The sequence below is a fragment of the Oryctolagus cuniculus genome, chromosome 9 (assembly GCF_964237555.1).
Source record: "Oryctolagus cuniculus chromosome 9, mOryCun1.1, whole genome shotgun sequence".
Lineage (NCBI taxonomy): Eukaryota > Metazoa > Chordata > Mammalia > Lagomorpha > Leporidae > Oryctolagus > Oryctolagus cuniculus.
This window is the reverse complement of record NC_091440.1, coordinates 55,331,872-55,354,447: the sequence shown is the minus strand read 5'-3', so window position 1 is coordinate 55,354,447 and position 22,576 is coordinate 55,331,872. Positions and strand designations below refer to the sequence as shown.

General features: G+C 36.2%; 1 protein-coding gene across 6 annotated transcripts in view; it reads left to right on the top strand.

The window, feature by feature from the left end:
- Positions 1-22,576, top strand: part of PCDH17 (protocadherin 17) — a 96,775-nt gene that overhangs the window by 63,833 nt on the left and 10,366 nt on the right. For 4 of the 6 annotated variants that reach the window (XM_051850016.2, XM_051850015.2, XM_051850014.2 and 1 more), the window contains exon 4: positions 12,670-12,753. The exons of the other annotated variants lie outside the window; for them this stretch is intronic. In XM_051850016.2, coding sequence (XP_051705976.1) covers positions 12,670-12,753 — 84 coding nt within the window. The remainder of the gene's footprint in view (positions 1-12,669; positions 12,754-22,576) is intronic. 6 annotated transcript variants of the gene reach the window in all.

Sequence of the window (22,576 nt, the reverse complement as noted above, 5' to 3'; positions counted from 1 at the left end):
GTGCTGGGCTCTGCTTCTGATCCAGCTTCCTGCTAACACAGACCCTGGGAGACAGCAGGTGGTAACGCTCATTTTTACATTCCTGCCACCCATGTATGAGACCCTGATTGGATCCCAGGATCCTGGCCTCAGACTGCTTCATTTTTGGCTTTTTGCGGGATTTAGGGGGCAAACCAGGAGATGAGAGATCTTACTCCCTCCCTTTTAAAACTTTTAAAAACAAGTAAATAAAAAGATAATGAAATAAATCGAAGTATATGGATTTAATACCTGCATCTTACAACTTCAAACGAAAGTGATTTTTAACGCAAGAAAGAATGTGGGAAAAGGAGTCGGAGCAATGTCTCTCAGCAGTCAAGCATCTGAATTCAATGACAGTGAACATACATAGCTTTGATAAACAGTGGAATGTACATTTTCGTGTAATATTGTACACAGATATTTCATCACATAAGATTTTTACCTTGACTAGATGTATTTTTGGTGTCATACATCTATAAAATGTTCTGAATTGAGTGACTTGACTGCATTTATATACACATACAGATACACACACACACACACACACACACAGTTTTTGATTGCTTTCTGTTAGTTTCTCTTTTTAAAACACAAGATCCTTCATTCATATGTGCTTACTGTAAGTACCATTACTGGAAAATATTTGCAGGGAACAAACTTTGGTTGTTGACCTGATAGAGAAATTGAGTCTAGAGAACATGTCATGTACAAATTCACAGCTTGAAGTAAAATCAGATTTCATATATTCGTCTTCAGAGCTTCGTAAAATCATGACATTTTTTCTTGATCTACCTGAGAGATGGAAATTGATTATAAATTTTGGCAAATATTCCCACTTATGTTATTGAAAAGCACCAAATGCCATTTTGTTTTCACAATTTCAGTAATTTTGAGCACAGTATAAAAAAAAGAACTTACAAATTACACAGAAGTCATCGAATGCTATGACCCACTCAAAAAATATTCAACACGTTCTCTCTCACTCTGAAGCTGATTCATTTAGATTGCACAGATACTATAATCAAGATGATGCCTAATAGAATGGCTTTGAAGTCTGCCTAAACTGCTTTCAGAACTAAAGAACTTAAGTGAGCAGTCACCTTTGTGCTGTGTAGCATATCTTTTTGTGGAAAAAATAAACTGATCTTTGACACCATGTAGAATATCAGAATAAAATGCCAGCTAACTCATGTCAAAAATTAAAAGGAAAAAATGTAATTAGAACAGTCTTGACATCTTTCCCCCTACTCTGATTCAGTTCTATGTAAACAGAGCTCCGTTTTGACAACTGTTTAGCTAAAGGCACAGATCTGAAGTATTAGAGATAATGGTAGATTTATTAGATTAACTTTTTGCCAGGATCTTTCAGTGTCCCAGATAATTACTAGATGTGGTACAGCTGAGTGGCTTTGGCTTGTGTTATTGTAAGGTTGAGTATTCCTTGTATGAATTCATGTTGTGTTAAAAGAGATATTAGTAAGTTCATACCAGTGATTAGTTATGTTTCACTGATTTGTGTTTTTAAAGTTTGTGTGTGTGAAATAATTTATACATGTTTTTCTTCCCCAACTTAAAAAAATGGACATTTATATTAATTTCTTGAATGTTAAAGAACTATTCTCTAATCCATCTTTTTAACTTTAATTATTGATCTGTCATCCTTTGATTCTTCAAGTGATTCTTGCAAGTATCTCTTTATCAAATTTGCACACTATATTTCTCCCTTCTGTTTTGTAGGATTAATTTGCACTGTCTACTTGAGTTTTCATTCTGCATCGAATGCCTTTTTATCTTTCTTGTATTTTTGTATGTTGCTTACTAGCTACTTTATCCATTAGATTTTTCACAAGCAGGTTTTCATTGTTGCATTTATAGTGCCTTAATTTGGATTAATTTTTTGATTTGCATATTTTTATACAGACTCCTTTAACATGCCTTATTTTTGTTCACAATAGTACAGATTGTTTCTCACAAAAATAATAAAGATTTTCTACCACATTTTTCTTTGTAAATGGATGGAGCTTTTGTAGTCAGTGTAGTATCATGTCTCAATTTCATCTTACATAAGCATTTTGAAGTACCCTTGAATAATTTCGTCTCAAATTTAAAAGTTTACCATTTATATTTTATTATTATTTTTATTTGAAAGGCAGAGTAACAGAGAAGGGGAGAACAAAAGAGAGAGAGGCTGAGATCTTCCATCTACTGGTTCACTCCCAGGAGTGAAGCCAGGAGCCAGGAACTCCATCCAGGTATCTTACATAGGTGGCAGTGGCATAGCCAATCTGCCGGGTCTCAAATTAGCACAGTGATACAGCATGTCAGGTATGGCTTTACCTGCTGAACTACCATGCCAGCTCACAAAAATCTATTAATGTTATTAATGTTAATATTAAAGTGTACCTTGTTACTTTCAAAATTGCTTTGGTTTGTTCAGTGTGTTATGTGGTTAACACATTATGGGTATCTGGATGTTAGCAACACACCTTTATAGAGTACTTTAATAGACACATGTAGTGTGAGAAAAGTTTAAACTTGGTATCATCAGAATAATTTTTGTTTTCTCACTAACTGTTCTGCATTTCAACTTAAACAAAAAGTTATTTACTTATTCGAAAGGCAGAGTTACACCGAGAGAAGGAAAGATACAGTAAGTAAGAATGATTTTTGAGACTAGAACTCCATTCGGGGCTCACATAAGGTGTCAGGGACCCAAGCACTTGAGCATCTTCTATGACTTTTCCAGGCACATTAGCAGGGAGCTGGATGGGAAGTGCAGCAGCTGGAACTAGAACAAGTATGGGATGCTGGCATTGCAGGTGGCAGCTTAACCCTCTCTGCCACAATGCCAGCCCCTGGATTTCAGCTTGTTATCTGAAATAGAGATTATTTATTGGATTACATCTAAAATTTCTCTCATCCTTAAAATATAAACTCGTTTGAGATTCAAACGAAATTGTGTATTCATATAAACTATAGCTTCAAGGGAAGAAGCTTGGATGGATGTATCTGTTTTAAGAGATTAAAGAATTTGAATTTTCTTTCTTTGGTTTGCAGTTATGTCGATATTATACAAGGACCTTTGGAAAACATAAAATAAATCTATTAACATAATTGCCATTCTGTTTGTGAGCAGTTAGTCATGCCCATGAAAAGCCTGAACTAGATTAGACTGGAAAAATTTAGAACAAGCAGTTTTGAAGAGTTCTTTCTACAATGTTCACTTAAGAGATAAATAATCTATTTTGTGTCACCATTTCTGAGAGTGTCAATAAACAATATGCAAATAATGAATAGAAGGTCAAGCTAAAAATAGGCCTTCCTCTTTATACTCTTCCACTATTAAGTTCTGATAGAAAAGAATGTTTTAACATAAATTTGGTTTACTGGGAAAAATCAAAGGAACACAAAAGCTAGCATCAGCTTTTAAAATTTATCAAATTACCTTGTAACTGTGTTACTTTACATCTCCCTTGCACCTGACTTTAGGTTCCCAAATTGTAGAAGAGGAGATAAGGAATAGAATTTGTATGGTATGCATCGGACATGCATTCTAAACTCCAATCTGCTTCTAATTCCTGTTGTTTGACCCTGACCAAATCCCTTTACCCTTTGGGTTTTTCCAATTTTTTCCACAAAATGTCACTAAAATCAGCTAATAATGAATACATAGTTGTGGGCCATACTACCACTGCTAAAATATATGGGTCCATTTTGTAAATTTAAAATACCCATAATTTTTCTTTCTGATCTGTAGTTTGATTTTTAATAGAAAAATAATGTTTAAAATTATTTTCCATTTCAATTATATTCAGGAAAATGTGCCATGTCTATTTTTGGTTTTAGGTATTCTGAATACATTCCCCATTTAGAGAATCATACTGTTAGATGACAAATGATTCTTAAATTCTGAGTTCATTCATTATAAAAATGACCTATAAAAACAAATAGTATATTAGTGAGCTTTCCACTCAAGCTGTAAATTGATACTGCTACCAAAAGATAATATATACTGTTTATTTTGTACTTAAAATGAGTGAGAAATATTATACTAAATGCACTAAAAATAACAATAATAATATATTTATGTTTTGCTTTGTGATACTGAAACATATGAGAGGTCTTCAAAAGTTCATGGATGCATATGCTAAAATATTGCATTGTGTACATAAAGTGTACAAATATAATGTGTTAATCAAAAATTTAGAAAAAGAAAGGAAAAACATTAATAGAAAATGCGTATTATGAGAATCTATGTCTGGATCTCAGTTATTTTTATCAAAATAAACACCCTTTTCATTTTTTAAGAGTAAATATCTATCTATCCACCTAAGAGACAGAGAGAGAACATAAGATCATCTGCTGGCTCACTCCTCAAATGCTTACAATGGCTCCCTAGGGTAGGGAAAAGGTATGATGGAGGAACCCAATCTAGGTCTTCCATTTGGTGTGAGTAACCATCACCGATGCCTCCCAGGTTCTTCATTAGCAGGAAGCTGCAATCAGGAACCAAACCCAGACTTTCTGATTTGGAGTGAGAGTGACCCAACTGATCTCTTAACTAGGCTGAACTTGGGCCACATGATGTTTTAATTCCATTTTTCTGTGAACTTTTTGAAGTGACTTTGTTGGGTCCCACAATAAATGACTTCGACTTGCAAAAGGTTATATAGTTAAATGGCATCCGTACCACATTTCTTTAAAACTTACCTTGACTTCCTAATCCTGCCCTAGCATTATAATATACGAGTAGAATTCAGAGTGCTTCTCATGAACTGTTGAGTACTCTGCAAGCATGTATTTATGTAGACCTCACATGAACCCTGCAAGGCTATCATCATTTTATAGATGAGAAAGTGAACGAACGCAGAACTTCAGAGATCTGGCTTACAGCACATGTAGTGGATGAAACTTTTATTTTTATTTTTATTTTTTATAAAGAGTTACAGAGAGGTAGAGACAGAGAGAGGACTTCTACCTGCTGGTTCACTCCCCAGATGGCTGCAATGGCCAGAGCTGTGCCGATCCGAAGCCAGGAGACAGGAGCTTCTTCCCACGTGGGTGTAGGGGCCCAAGGACTTGGGTCATATTCTAGTGCTTTCCCAGGCCATAGCAGAGAACTGGATCAGAAAAGGAGCAGCTGGGACTAGAATCAGTGCCCATATGGGATGCTGGTGCTTCAGGCCAGGGCTTTAACCCGCTGTGCCGCAGCGCTGGCCCCAGTGGATGAAACTTTAGATGCAGCTATGGTGGGTTGCCAAATTTAAACTCTTTATAATGTGCATGTCACAAGCCTCACAGTCTCTGACTTATAAATGACTTACATGGATCCATAGGAGAAGATCACATTCTGGCTCTTGTTGTTTTTACCACATTCTAACCCTCTGCTACTGACAATGAACTCAAAAACTAGGAAGTAGGAAATAGCTACTAGTAGTGGCATAGTCAGATTTGCTGGCAGGCTCCCAGGTGACACTGGCCTCTTCTCTTCTTTCTCCATAAAAGCATGTGTAGTGCGTGTATATGCACATGGGGATGTGTGATCTGCCTTATCTGTACGTATGTAAGCATGTGAAAGAGAGACAGGGACAGAGAGAAAGGGTTGCCATCTTTTGCTGGGGCTGTAGCTAGCAGCTAGGAACTCAACACAGGTCTCCCACATGGGTGGCAAGAACCCAGTCACTGGAACCATCCCAGAGTCCTCCAATGATCTGCATTAACAAGAAGTTGCTGTCAGGAGCCAGAGCTGAGTATCTAACCCTGGCACATGCAGGCATTTTAATCAGACTACTCACCATGAAGCTAATCTCTCACACCCTTGTTTTCATTTTGTATCACCTTAACTTTTATTAAAATTTCACAAATGAGAAAATTAACTGTTTTTTTTTTTTTGTAATCCCATGTTCCCTTTATAAGTTCCCTTTGCCCAAAACAAATTTTAAAACTCACAGAAGATATCTTCTTTTCTTTCAGATCTGAAAAGGTGAAGGTCTTTTTTAAGTTACGTGACTCTGAGTATAATTCAATCAGCTTGCTTTTAGGTCCAACATTTTCAGGTCTGAACTTGTTGGCATTTCTTGAGGAAATCAAAGGCTGGCAATTTGAGGGTCATCAAGAACTTCTAGGACTAGTTAATAAGCCAAGGTGTTATTTCTCAATTGAGATAATAGAGAAGGACCAATAAATTTGGGCATGTGGGAAAGAGTGCTAAGTAGAGGAAGAGAAAGGAGGGGAGAGTAAAGAAAAGCAGGATGAAACAAACTGCATTTCATACTTTATAGACCCCTGTCTTTGGCAAGGAGGGAACCAGTTCTTTTCTTCCTGTCCTTCCTATTAAATGTTTTATTGTTCTCTGTTGCTAGGATTTTTAATGAATTAACTGGAGCTAGTATTGGTACTGCATTTAGGACCACACTTCAGCCACCTTTTGAATTTTGCCTATTTTTTTAACTAAAAATCTATTTTACTATGACCTTTCCATGTAGAAAAATATATTTGTAATTGCAGAAGTCAAGATAAGGTAAACTTTAAGAAAACAATCACAAATAATTTATTTGTATTTGGGAAATACATATAAACTCAATATATAATTTTTGCTGCATAGTCCTCCAGCTATGTTTATTTATCTTCATAATAAGACTTCTGACTTGTCTTTATTTTATTGTCATTGTATGGTTGTTAAGAGTCATTCACAGAGAAATTTTCAGATAAGATTTATTTCTGATTTGATTAGATATTTTTATATTCTTAGATGCCTTTCCTCCGGTTGCAAGACTAAAATGAATGAGAATTTAACTGCATAGGTTTGTAGTCTCTGGAATTTAATCACAACTCAGTCTGTACCTGTCACTGTGCCATTTTGTTTTGACATCAAAGTGAAATGGCTTAAATGATTTCTCTCTTCTTTATAGCCATTGTCAAGGATAATGATGATTTCATGGCTTATTATGTCTTCATGACTCTTTGGTAGGAATTACCGATAACAAAATCTGCTCACTGAAGCAGTTTAGTAGACATTTTGTAGAAAACCAAAAATTTCTTGAGCATTTGACCCATTGATTATAGTTCTGATAATATTTTAAACTGATTTTTAAATCTAATTTTCTATGATATTTTTGAGTCATCACAATTACTGATAGACAAATATTAGGATTATTTTTAATTTAATAGCCCTTCCTTACTGTAAAATATGGCTTAGTGACTCAAATCTCTATCCAAAAAACTACCAAAACCTAAGATGTGGGCACAGCACTTGGAAAACAGTATTTGAAACAAAGTGACAGGGAGTAATTTGCTATGCTACAATAAAACATGGATTAATTTTTCATCTAAAGTAACTGAAATACCACGGCAGATATATACTGTGAACAATATCCCAAAACAAGGGGAAACATTATCTTGCATTTGTGTGTAGGGCACTGTTGTTAGTTTTTAAACATTTTTTGGTTCAATCACTTTGAAGTATATTATAACTTAATGGATGGATTCTTAGGCTCTGCATTTGCTAAGCTTACATGAATACTACACATACAAACATACACAAATGAGGTGTGAGGTGCGTCAAATTGTTTTTGGAAAACAGAATTACAACATAAGTTTATTTTGCTGAAAAAGTTTATTAATACATAGTTATTTTAATTATTTATTTGAAAGGCAGAGTGACAGAGGGGGGGAATGACAGAGAGAAAGAGACCTTCCAACTACTGGCTCACTCTCCAAATGGCCATAACAGCTGATGCTAGGCTAGGTTGAAGACAGGAACCAGTAGCTATATCCAAGTCTCCTACATGGATGGCAGGGGCAAAGGTGCTTGAACCATCTTCTGCTGCCTTCCTAGGCACATTACAGGGAACTGAATCAGAAACTCCAATATTGGAGCTTATGTTGCAGATAGTGGCTGAACCTGCTGTACCACAACACTGGCCTCATAGTTTATCTTTTCTTTCTTTTTTTTTTTTTTTATTTTGCCAGGCAGGGTTAGGCAGTGAGAGAGAGAGACAGAGAGAGAGTTATAAACAGTGAGAGAGACAAAGAGGAAGGTCTTCCTTCCATTGGTTCACTCCCCTAATGGCCACTACTGCTGGCACTGTGCTGATCCAAAGCCAGGAGCCAGGTGCTTCCTCCTGGTCTCCCATGCGGGTGCAGGGACCCAAGCACTTGGGCCATCCTCCACTGCCTTCCTGGGCCACAGCAGAGAGCTGGACTGGAAGAGGAGCAACTGGACTAGTACCCAGCACATCAACTGGGACTAGAACCCGGGGTGCCAGCGCCGCAGGCGGAGGATTAGCCAAGTGAGCCATGGCGCTGGCCAAGTTTTTCTTAATATACATTTACCATGAACATTTGAAGGCTACTTGTGTGTATATATATGTGTGTGTGTTCATGTATAGTACTATATATATATATATACACTATAGTAAAATAATACATATAATAGTAATCATATATATATAATAAAATAATAAAGTTTTTAAGTTGCCAAAGATCCATTGTGAGAGTGACTCAGTTTTTTGTAAAGCTATTCAATATTGTCTTTGTTCCTACAGTATTTATTTTTTTTCATAAACTATAGGGTCTTAGAGAAAAAATAGATCTTAATATGAATATATAGCTGTACAAACCCCAAAAGAAACATTTGTGTGTGCTAAATTAGCTTAAAAAGAAATTCCTTTGCTAATAATGCTTACAATTATTGCTAATATAGAGTATGTTCTACTGGAATTTAGCATCATATTTCTTAATGGAAATTCATATATATCTACCTTATTTTTACTATGTAATTAAATGACCTCCAGTACTTGTTTAAACATTGACAATTTCTAATATGTAAGTTCTCATCTCCCAAAATAATGAGAACAGTTTTTTAAAGATTTATTTATTTACAGAGAGGCAGGGGGAGAGAGAAAGATAGGTCTTCCATTTGCTGGTTCCCTCCCCGGATGGCTGAATGGCCAGAGTTGAAATGATTTGAAGCCAGGAGACAGAAGCTTCTTCCTGGTCTCCCATGAGGGTGAAGGGGCCCAGGAACCTGGGCCATCTTCCTCTGCTTTTTCAGGCCACAGCAGAGAGCTGGATTGGAAGTGGAGAAGCAGGAACTTGAACAGGTGCCCATATGGGATGCCGGCACTGCAGGTGGCAGCTTTACCAGCTATGCCACAGTGCCGGCCCCGAGAACAGTTCTTATATGCTTTGAGACAGTCCCGAGGTGCACTTATTTGACTCATCTGTTTATCATCTATATTATTTCTGATTAAGAACATGCATGTGTGTGATGTTTTATAGAGAAAGATTCTCTATTATTAATCCAAATACTGATACACATATGTGTACATATCCACAGTCATAAATTTTGTTTTTAATCTACTAGTTTATATGAAAAACTTAAGGAAAGTTGCCCTTGTGGATGATACTAAAAATGTGATGTACTGTACATAAAGATCAAACATAATGCCAACTAAAATGAGAGGCCTCCATAGACTTAGAAGGTAAGGCAAATGAGCTATTAAGTTGCAGTTGTCTTCTAAAGAAATATTCTGCTGACGTGCCTCAATTTATAATGGTGCTGGGTCCTGATAAACTCATTGTAAGTTGAAAATATTGGCAGTTGAAAGTGTATTTAATCCTTTTTTTTTTTTTTTGAGAGACAGATTGAGAGGGAGAGAGTAAAGAATCTATACTCTACAATGCATCATGTTACGACGTGATGGTGTTCTGCAGTTGGGTGTTTTAACTGATGGGCAGGCTTTTGCTTAGCTTCTGGGAGGCAGTAGTGATTGCTTAAGAAGTTGGATTTCCTGCCGCCCATCTGTGCGTCCTGGTTGGTTTTCTGCCTCCTGGCTCCAGCTCCACCACCCAACTAGGGATGTTTACTCCCATTGGTGAGACTGGGAGCTGTAGCTGTCTCTGCATAGCATTGTGAGAGTATTATGCTACATATAACTATCATGGAAAAAGGTCAAAATTTATAATTTGAAGTATGGTTTCCACTGAATACTTGCTTTTGCACTATCATAAAGTAAAAACAAAAAAAAAAAAAGGAAGAAGTTGTTAAACCATTTTAAGTCAGAGCCTATCTGTCTTCAAAGTATTTGATATGATTTGGAACACTTACATATAGGCAAATCTTACAGGCAGAGGACAGAGACATCAATTTTACTGGCATATGAACTTATCTATTTTGCCAAATTGTTTTTTTGCACGTTTGCAGAATCTACTTCCTAGTTTATTGCCATTCTCAAGAGCATTTTTCCCCTGCTATCTGGATATTATATATTTGGAAGTTTATTTTTTTACAGCTTGTGTTAGTTTTCAAGGATTGTTGAAACAAAGTAGTGCTAACTGGGTGGTTTAAAACAACAGACTTTATTTTCTCACAGTCCTGGAGACTCGGAGGTCCCTGGAGGATGATGCTTTCTTACCTTTTCTTAGTTTCTGGTGGTTACCAGCAAACCTAGACACATACTCTAATCTCTGTCCCCATGTCTCCATGGTGTTCTCCATGCATGATTGTCTCTGTGTGTCTGTTTTCTTTTCTTACAAGGACACAGTCTTTGGACTATGGCCAGAGCTAATCCAATATGACCTCATTTTAAGTAATCACATCTGCAAATACCCTATTTCCACATTAAGGTCATATTCTGAAGTTCTGAGTGAACATGAATTTGAACAAGAGATGGCTGTTTTTTCTCCAAATTAGATGAGGAATATTTTTTTTAAAGATTTATTTACTTGAAAGTCAGAGTTACACAGAGAAAGAAGGAGAGGCAGAGAGAGAGAGGTTTTCCATCCACTGGTTCACCTCCTAAATGGCTGCAATGGCCAGAGTTGAGCTGATCTGAAGCCAGGAGCCTGGAGGCTCTTCCGGGTCTCCCACACAGGTGCAGGAGCCCAAGAACCTGGGCCATCTTCCACGGCTTTTTCAGGCCACAGCAGAGAGCTGGATTGCAAGTGGAACAGCCGGGACTCGAACCGGCGCACATATGGGATGCCAGCACTGCAGGTGGTGGCTTTACCTGCTATGCCACAACACTAGCCCTGAGAAATATTTTTCTGATAAAACTATTTATTACTTTAGGTGACTAATTATATTATTTAAGTAATATTACATTTTGAATATATTTAAAATATATTAGATATTGACTACCAAGCTTGGATTATTATACAATGAATATAATCAGCTTTTTATATAGTAAAAAAAAAAAAAAAAAAAAAAAAAAAAAAAAAAAAACAGAAAAATTCACTTGATGGATTGAAAATTCAAGAGAATTATGTCATATGTAGAAAAGACAAATGAATCTGATAACAAATTAAGGATAAATGAAGGCCTTAGATGATAGACTTTTCTTTATGTGTACTTGGCAAGAACAATTGTCCTTACAGAATTTTAAGATGAGCATGTTAACAAGGTGATTTAGAGATTATGTTCCCTTTCCCTAAGCAAATATTCTATATAACCTGTGTTTTCTTTACTGTGTTAAATATCATAATAGGCATAATTTAAACATGTGCATGAAGCAGACTTATTATCAGGTTTTTCCACCTGTTATGGGAGTATACTTTAAGAATCTTAAAGAAATATACACAAATTAAACTCAACGCCAGGGAGATAGTAAAGAAAATCAAAGAAACATCTGCAAGGTAACAGTGAAAAAAAACAACAACAAAAAAAAAAAACAAACATTTGAGCCGCCAGTTACTAACTGTTGAACCTGTTTTACACCAAAACTTGCAAAGTTACATTCCAGGGAGGGGCAAACAACAGATGTTAAATAAAGGTTGAAACTAAGAAAATGAGACTATTTTCAAAACACAGTTACTCTTGCTCACCAACAGGCATTTTTTTTTTTTGGCAGGATTTTTAAGCAGCAATTGATTTCTCATATTCATTTCACATTTCAATAACATTAATGCAAAACAAAATGTTCTTCTTTTCCCTAGTATAAGAAGTGTATCAATTATACATGCCCATAATACACCTAAGTTGGAGGTTCCCAAAAATGAAAATGAATACATTTCCTTAGTTTTTTATTATATCAATATTTAATTTCAACTAAAAAATATAGAAGCTGATACAGAAATTATGTGTGGAGAGAGAGATAATGAGAGAGAGATAGAGAGAGAGAGTTATTACTGAAGTCAGATTACTGAGAGAAAGCCAAATTGCAAATAGTTTATTGTTTTCAGTTCTAGACAACATACATTGTGCAACTAACATTACAATGCAATAAACATTTTTATTAACGTGTTGGTCTCCAGGGGTGTTATAGAATAGATATTTGGTGATTTTAATTTTGATGGCTTGCTTGTTTACATCTTTTATCTACTAGCACAGAAAAGTATTTGTTTTAATTAAGAAGGAATACATTGTCTTCATGAGAGTATTCTTCCCATTGACCTTGGGGTTCCTATATAGTTACTTTGCATTGGTTTCATCTCACCTAAGTTGAAATACTCCTCAAGAGTAATTTTCTCCCTAAAAGGCTGTCTTACGTAGCTTGAGAAATATCAACAGCCATATTTTCAGAGTTTGATAAATCTAATTTTTAGTATAAAAATTAAAATTAATACAGAAGGATTCATTATTCAATTGGCCCCTTTTTCCCCACTTGGTTTTTCTATTTGTTAACTAAAAATATTTTATTTTTCAAGCATTCCCGACTTTGCTTTCCTTTGCTATCCTCACCCTACACACCATCACAAGTAGACTTCAGTCTGTTGATCTGCTTCCTCCAGGTGAGCAATTTCTCATGTGCTAGCTTTCTTCTCTGTGATCCAAATTTTACTTGTGAGACAATGGCGCTCTTGACTATACCTTTGCCAGGAAGAACTTGTAGATTTTATTTCTTTAAAGGAGAACAGTGTAGTAAATAAGTAATTTTACTCTATTATTTCTGTATTGGTACTTTTAGTATTTCAGGAAGGGCTGTGTAGTACTATGGGTTAAAACAAAATTCTAAATATTCATTTAAATTGGGATTTTTCATATTATTCTTAAGTGAGCTTAAGTGGTAGAATTCTTAATTAGTTCATGTAAAAAACCCTAGCACTTATACTAATTTCACATTGGAGATAGTGTAGGAAATGCTAAGAAGAAATTGATGGAATGGAACGTGGACTGGTGCAGAAAAGAAGCACTTGGTTATTTTCCTCTGGCGTAAGTTGTGGGTGGAGAGAAAGCTGCTTTGCTGTTCCAGCCTGAAGAATTGTCTCAGCTGAGAAACTGGATCCTCAAATTCTCCTTTCCTCTTGGACAGCCAACTACACATTATATTAGGTACGTGTTACTTTGTAGAAAGGCTGCTTTGCACATTACATTTAAAATTCTTTACATACCACTCTAATAAGGATTTCTAGAGGGAGGGCAAGACCAACTTCATATAAATTTCAATAGCCACTGAAGCTCAATATTAAAGTACATTTGCCAATATACTCTAATCTCTAAGAACGCTCTGGACATGATTTAGATAATCTGGGAAGGCACATTAACATTTAAAATAGACGAATAAAGCAAAAAGCAGGAAGTAGTGTCTCTATCTCAGCTGAAATTTTAGCTCACTGTATCCTATTTTGCTATGTCTATTTTCATATAGTCCATGTCTGTGGATCATTTGGATGCTTTTGAGAGATTTGATTGATTTCTGACTGGTTTAATCTTTACATAAAGGAACTTAAAGACTTCTCTATTTTGGCACATATATAATCATTATAATAATTTTTTGCAGATTTTGGAATATAACCTGAATGACTATCTTTCAATATTTGTTTAAATCACTATTTCCCAAATTGATGATTTTTATAAATGCAACCCATGTGTTCTGTAACTAACAAGCAGATCAATGCATTGTATATGTTAGAATGTTGGCATTTTTGTAAATGTGTTCTATACTCAGTGTGATTTGGATTTTAGTGCTGGATAATTTTACGTCAAAGAACAAACTCATATGAATCTGATAAATTGTCTTCTAGAGTTCCAGGTCAGCTTGATATACAAATTCAAGTTGTTGGCTCCTCTGAGCAGATTTTGTGATGTCAACTATGTGTAAAGCGAAAGCTTCTACTTCTCTGATTGACAGTATTTCAAAAGGAATTTTGGGATTGAGTTAGAAGATTGTTGCCATTTTCCAAAATATTATATAAACAAATTTGTTGTGAAAGCACATATACAAATTTGACCTGTTAGAATTCATTTTCTTCTTAAATAAAAAACTGCCTACAGAATTTATTTGGGACAGATTATAGAGGGCTTTGAACATCAAACTGAGTAGCTCATATTACATCCTTTTTCAATTATGACCATAGAAATTGTTAAGCAGCTTCTCGAAAATAGCTTTGGCAGCAACAAAATTCTGAATTCCAACATACATAATTTTAAAGGAAAAAGCTCAAATGTGTCCTGCTTGAAGCAAGAAAGATTGTCTTAATGGATTCTCCTTGTGATATCAGTATGAGATTTGAGAATTTTTACATTAGAACTAGAAGTTTGAAATGCTTATGTATTTGTGTTCCTCTCTCTGTTACATTTACTCATGGGGAATGCACTTCACTCTTATGTTCTTTGTTCTGAGTGTGACTGATTATCAATTAAACCACAGAAAACACTCTCCACAATAAAAAAATATTTTAAACATCACTGTAGACACCTGTTTCGTGTATACTGCAAAGTGTATGTAAGGAACAGTTTTCAATCCTTTAAAAACTTGCTTTGTAATCTTTTCTGTGATTCAGAGCTTTTCTGTGATTCTGGTAGCTGTTTTGAACCTTAGTTTGATCCATAGCACAGTAATTTAGAATGCACATATTCTGTCTTTCCATATCTGAGTTTCCTGACTTCTTTTTCCCAATTTCTTCATTGCATCAGTGTTTTAATTATGAAATATTAAAACTGTTACTTGAAAAATGACTTGTCACTACCAGTAAAAACTGTTACAAAACCTGTCCCCGCATATTTACTCTGGAACATGGATATTGAATGTATTGATTTTGCTTAAATTTTCATAGTTGGGATGACCCAATCATACAGGACAAAAAGGATAAAAAATTATGGTCTTCCAATAAATATACAACATGTTTACAGGTCATTTGAACAAAATAGCTTTAGAGAAGTAATTCTAAGAACGGCTTTTACTTAAAGTGCCAATTATTTTCCCTTTGATTCTTTCTTTCTCCCTTTCTCAAGATAGTTATATACTATCTAGAATAATAATAGCATTAATAGTATTGATATCAGCAGGTTGGTGGTAGGGTGGTGGTTGTTTGAGTAAGATCAAGGCCAAATTTATTTTATTTTGTGTACTTGTATTTTATTCTAAGATTACCTTTCAACTTTAATAGCTCTCTCAAAAATATTATATTTCACAGGAAGTATTTTTGCCAAAAAATATATTCTTAATTATAACTTGTGTATTTTTGTGTGCATGTTCACACTAAGGACATTAAAATTATTTTTAAATTTTGTTTTTAATTTTTTGTCATGTAAGTGATTTTTTTAGGAATAATTTATGGAGAGGTACAGTTTCATATATATCTCTTTTTTTTTTTTATTTTTTGACAGGCAGAGTGGACAGTGAGAGAGAGAGACAGAGAGAAAGGTCTTCCTTTGCCGTTGGTTCACCCTCCAATGGCCGCCGCGGCCGGCGCGCTGCGGCCGGCGCACCGCGCTGATCCGATGGCAGGAGCCAGGAGCCAGGTACTTTTCCTGGTCTCCCATGGGGTGCAGGGCCCAAGCACCTGGGCCATCCTCCACTGCACTCCCTGGCCACAGCAGAGGGCTGGCCTGGAAGAGGGGCAACCGGGACAGAATCCGGCGCCCCGACCGGGACTAGAACCCGGTGTGCCGGCGCCGCTAGGCGGAGGATTAGCCTAGTGAGCCGCGGCGCCGGCCCTCATATATATCTCTTATTCTTTTAAATCTTAAAGTATATTTTTATCCATTCTTCAACAATATTTTATTTTTGAAAATTCTGATTTGGGCAAGGTATTCATCTATTCACGTAGAACCATGTCCACCCAACTTAAGATAAAAATAGAAACTTTAGCTCTACCTCTGAGTAGAATTCTGGGGGGTTAATAAATAGCGTTTGGCTTTTGGAGCCTAGAATGTCATTAAAATGCTAATATATTAATTGGGGAAGGCGCTGTGGTTCACTTGGTTGATCCTCCGCCTGTGGCACCGGCATCCCATGTGGGCGCCGGGTTCTGGTACCGGTTGCTCCTCTTCCAGTTCAGCTCTCTGCTGTGGCCCAAGAGGGCGGTGGAGGATGGCCTGGGTGCTTGGGCCCCGGTACCCCTATGGGAGACCAGGAGGAGGTGCCTGGCTCCTAGCTTCGGATCAGCATAGCTCCTGCCGTGGCGGCCATTTAAGGGGTGAACCAGTGGAGGGAGGCCCTTTCTCTCTGTCTCTCTCACTGTCTGTAATTCTGTCAAATAAATAAATTAAAAAAAAAAAAAGATTTAAAATGCTAATATATTAAAATATTCATTTAAAAAAATCCTTCTTCCGGGACTCCTATATCCTATTGGCAGCAATTAATTACTAAATAATAAGCAGGAGAGGATTAGCTGCTCTGAATTAACTCTGGTCTGTTTTTTGAGAATGCTGAAAAATGACACCTCATTCTGTTTACTTGTTTCTAGCAATCGAAAACAATAAAGTGCTAGAGATAAGATGAACCATGGGATTTAAACTGGTAAATAGATATATATCCCAATAGAAATCAAATAGCAGGCATGAGAGAAAAGCACTAATAAGACTATCTTGTTTGCTTCTTCCAAAGAGTTTGGCTTAATAGGCATGTTTTTTATTGACCTCCCTTACTGGATTACCACTTTACTAGGAAGATGACTTGAATCTTAGATGTATTCATCCATGTCATCAAAAATAGTGTCATTATCAGAGATGGGGTAAGCTTACAGAGGCAATAAAAGCACAAGGAAAACAAACATCCTCTCTAAAGATGACAGATAGTAGCATATTTAAATAGTCTTGGATCTGAAATTCACAGTATTATTTAAGTTGCTAGAATTTTAAATTTGTCCTTGTAAAAACCAAACAGCTTTTACTAACTATTGCATGCCAGAGCATAGGTTTCTCACTGCATATAAATCAGGTTCTCCTGGAAGCTGTATTAACCCTTTCAAGATCAAACATTACAATGATTTTTAAATTATTTCATATATTAATGATAGATGTCAGATTAGGTGTAATATAAAGACATAGTTAACTTAAAACAAAAAGGGGAAACTGGCTCATTTGATGCAATGATGCAGTAGAAGAAAAAGAAAAAAAAAAAAAGCCTAGGAGGGAAAAAAGAAACCTACAGATGCCAAGGTATATTCAGGATATTCACAGTTTTCTATAATTTAAAATTATAAAGAGGTGATTGTAAAAATATAGGCTTTGATTTCAGTAACAGTGTCACTGGTTTAAAAATTGTCTAAGGGGAGGATGTTCTGACCTCCATGTTTGAATGGAATATGCTCATATACCAAACAGGATTTCTTTGTCTTCTAATTTAAAGTGGTAATCTAAATAATAAGAAGTTTGGATTTTTATTTACACATGGTATTTAACAGACAAATATAGTGTTACTTTAAAGAAAGTATATCTCATAGCAGAAGAGAGCCATTTTACACAAACTTGTTTATGCCCTGGGATCACACTGGAAAACAACATTACAGGCTCACAAATGAATGACTCTGAATTGAGAATTTGTAAGGAGTGATTGGCCCTCTTTTGGGTTACCAATAGTATTTAACACCTTTTAAATTACCCTTCTTTTACATCAATCACAGCCTTGTGTCCAATCTGAGAATTCTAGGTAGAGTATGTTCTGTGTATACAAGGAATGGACACCAAAGAGTACAATTTGACCTCTACAGACATCAAGGTCTCAATGAAACAAACAGATTAAAAAGGAACAAGGGTTATGCAGTTGTCCTAGAAATACAATTCAGTGCCGAAATCAGAACATTATCTTTAGCTAAAATAGAAATGCTTATTTGAGAGAAAAATTTCAGGAATTCCCTTTAATAACTTCTTTTCTTGATAAGAAGTATCAACTTTGAAATATCACTGAGATTTAACTTTTACTTTATTTGTTGTCATTCTCTTTGCTTTGTGGGCGTATTTATCATTTCTCTCCTAAACACATAAAAAAGTCCCTGTGATTCTCAGCCTTTCCTCTTGTGGTCTTCTCAAGACCCTTTAATCTTCCAGACATGTCATCATATGCAATATCATGGTTGGTTAATAAGACCAGGAAATCAGAGAAAGAGGAACAAAAGGATAAAAGTAGGTATAGAAAGAAAAAAATATTTTTTCTTTTTTTTGCCTGTCATTTTTTCAACTTTTATTTAATAAATATAAATTTTCAAAGTACAACTTTTGAATTTTTCTAATGCAGCAGAAAAAAAAGCAGGATTATAAAAAGCAATGATATAAAATACCAGTTGAAAACTTTGTTTAGTTTAGGAGAAATAGGATGCGATTCAAGCTGAAAGATATGTTTGGGGCCTATAATGGCCGCATCAATGAATCATGTCAAGTCTTATTGTACCTGTTAGAGATACGCTGATTGGGTCCCAAACTCTAGATATTGTTCTCAGGAATAATAGTCATTTGAATATTCCTTACTCTATGTCTTATCCCAGTTTTTATTTTATGTTTTTTTTTAAGAATTTTATTTATTTATTTGAGAGGTAGAGTTACAGTGAGAGGAAGAGACAGAGAGAAAGGTCTTCCTTCTGTTAGTTCATTCCCCAAATGGCTGCAATGGCCAGAGCCGCACCAATCCAAAGCCAGGAGCTAGGAGCTTCCTCCCTGTCCCCCACGCGGGTGCAGGAGCCCAAGCACCTTGGCCATTTTCTACTGCTTTCTCAGGCCATAGAAGAGAGCTGGGTTGGAAGAGGAGCAGCCAGGTCTCCAACCGACACTCACATGAGATTGCCGGCACTGCAGGCGGAGGATTAACCTACTGTGCCACAGCGCCAGCCCCTATTTTTAATTTGTAAGTGTTGTCCAATACCTTTCTAATCAAACACCCAAATAATCTTCTAAGACATATAAGTTAGTATATTAGAGTCCCATTCCCTGATGTTGTTTATTTACTCAGAAATGTTCCATTCTTCCGGATACTACTAATTTCTCCTATGTTGTTATTTCATTTTTGGAGTCACAGCATCAAGTCTTTGACATCCAGAGCTGTTCTCTGATTCTAATGTGAAATGCACTTCCCTATGTGATGCCTGTTTGTCTTTCTAACCCCTTTACCTGAGTGCCCTCTCCCTACTCTCCATTCTCTTTTGAAATCCTGATAATTTTTTGAATAACCCATCAAGCACTTACCTGTTGCACACTTTCATTACACTATAACCTGCACTTTTCCATGTATTTTTGTTGCTTGACATTCTTGTGACATGGTTCAAAGAGTAATTGCTTATGAATTACTTCTGCAAGGCCCTCAAAACTAGTTTCTTGTTTCCACTCAGAGTTTTAATAAACTCCTTGGTTAACAACTATAAGTTTAAAAACTGGAAAATTCTAAAGGTGGGTAGAGCTAGGTCTATTTACCACTGTCCTCTGACTGATGGAGTGTCTGTCCTACAGCATTCTATTAAAGATGTTTCTTTTTTGTAAATTCCAATGCCTAGGCATAAAGCAGGTAGATATTATGATTTTCTTTTTAGTCATGTGAGTTACTGTGTACAACCTATAAAGTAACTGCTGAATTACACACATGTAATTATCTCATAGAATTAAAGCTGTCTTTACTCTGGTGATATGTTGATTTGTATTGCTTTTCCTTGAGAGGTTCTGTCAGAGTCTTTTTCTCAAAGAAAACACAAACCTTGTTCCGTTGGTATCGTATTGAGCTTTACAGCCAGTTCTCTTCAGGGTACAGGAACGAGACGGCCCCATTTAGCTGTACTTTCACTTCCAAGCATCTGTTGCTGCCCCCAGGTGATGGTTGTGCCTACAGAAAAGGGTTGGGGGACAACTAAATTTTAAATGTTAATCTCAGAGCAATGTGCCATGAGACACAATTATATTTGTGCCATAAATTTCCCATGCATGCTTTAGATTCTTATTGTTTTATATTCCTAGTACTTCCATGTCAAATTTCCTCATACTGTTTTGCATTTTTTCCTTAACATAAATACAATTTCAGTGTGTCTTAAATTTTCTTCAACTCATAGCACTATCTATGTGTTATCAATATAAACGCCAGAAAATTCCATTCTGGTATGTTTTATTCTGTCCAAAGGGTTGCACTTAAAACCATCCCTGAAGGTGTGCAGGTGCATTGAGTAGTAAGTGAGAATGCTCCAAGCAGTTCCAAATACCCAGCTGCGGTTGGATTCACAGGAACATGATATAGGCCAGTGGTTTCTGCTGTCTGAATGCAGCCATGGCAGTATGTTCAGAAGCATTGTGTAATGCAGGTGCACGCTAGAGTATTGGTGCTTCAGAGCTGCCGCGGTTTGATTATTTGATGGTGTTATAATAACTTCCCCTTCAAAAATGTACTGTCTGCCTATCAGAAACAGATAGAAATGCGTTTCACAACCTAAGTAAAAATCTGGAGCCAGATTGGCAGTGCATCTACCCATATATATACACATGTGTTTCATATTATTTTTATTATGTGATCTATGTTTCCAAATTATGATTCTTTACTATATCATTAGGAAATAATTTAAGATTTTGGAGTCCTGTATTAGTTTTTTTTTCCTCACTGTATCATTACCAACATTTGAAACAGCATTCTCATGAAATGACCATATTACAGCAAAATACATACCTTCTCTTACATTAACAAATAAAAAAAAGCAAAAGTATATCTCACATCCACTTATCTGCGTATCAGTTGTGGTACTTGATTAGTAAAACAACATAAATACTTGTGTACCTATAAGTTACATGGGCAGTCCACTGCAGTTGAAGAATGATGTTTTAATTAAATAAAGCTATTGATTCTCTCATGTCATATTTTTCCTTTCCTATGCCTAGTTTTGCTTGCATAAGAAATACAAAGCTTGTTAAGAAAAATAGTGTGAAATAAAACCTGGTCATTATTGTGAACAATTGTGGGAAAAGTCTGAATACAATAAAATTATAATATTAGAATATCTCTTTATTTTAATTCTGATACAGGAAAAAAGAGATTTTGAGACAACTTATCTTTCAAGCAGTATCACTAGAAATAATACTGAAAGTGAAATTTTAACTCCTCTCCTGAGCAGATAGAGTGAACTCGGAAGGTTTATTTTTAACTTATGTACTAGTAAATGGGACATAGACATCATCAGTGGAAATAATGAACACAGATTGTTCAGATGCCGTTTATATGGAATAACTCACCCCATCATCATAGCTAGTGTAATGCTTTCTAGGATGGTAAACAAAAGTAAATAAGTAGTCATCATCATAGCCTCAAAAAGAAAGAACTGCTTATGTCAGAGACATGTCACGTCACAAGATGTCATTGTAAATTATGCCAACCTACTAAGAGAAAAATCCATGTTATTAGAGCTTGGTTGCCCTGTATTCTGACAGGATTTCTATTTCAGTGTTGATATTCTTGATAATATTAGAGTGTATCTGGATAAACTGTAATTTGTGTTCATAGAGATGTATGTGCATGTGCATGTGTTTAATTATGTGTGTGCTGATGAAACAAAAGACAGTAATTGTAAACTGTTGTTACGCCACTAAAACCTCTCAGTAGAAAACCATTGCACATGAACTGACACTCAAAGGTCTTGGCTTGCATGGCATGCAGGTAAATAGAGACTCTATGAGGGGCACTTGGTTTAAATCCTGTAGAATTAATCTACAGAGCACTAGTTCCACCCATAAACAGAAATGGGTGCCTGCTCTCTACATTTTTAGATAGCTAATTAAGTGTTATGAATGCTTATGGTGGTGAAAGAAGGTAAATTAGAAATTTAAAAAATGGAAACAAATTAAAAAATAGGCCTCCTTCTACAGAGTTGTCTGCTTGGAAACAACAGTAATTTTAAGATGCTCTTGAAATAGTATCAAGCGCCACAGTAACAGAAGAGCACTATTCCTGCTTAAAGCTGTTTACAAAAGAGAAATAAAAAACATTTTGTTGACAGTCACAAAGCATAGAAAACTCTTCTATCCTTCTTTTGTTGCCACAGAACTTTAGAACTTCTTCACTGATGCCATAGGTTTTGGAACTTTCATGATAAAGACATGTGCTTCAGCCAGCGCCGAGGCTCACTAGGCTAATCCTCTGCTTTGCGGCGCCGGTACACCGGGTTCTAGTCCCGGTCGGGGCGCCGGATTCTGTCCCGGTTGCCCCTCTTCCAGGCCAGCTCTCTGCTATGGCCCAGGAGTGCAGTGGAGGATGGCCCAAGTGCTTGGGCCCTACACCCCACGGGAGACCAGGAGAAGCACCTGGCTCCTGCCTTCGGATAGGCGCGGTGCATCGGCGGCAGCGCGCCGGCCGCTGTGGCCATTGGGGGGTGAACCAACGGCAAAGGAAGACCTTTCTCTCTGTCTCTCTCTCTCACTGTCCACTCTGCCTGT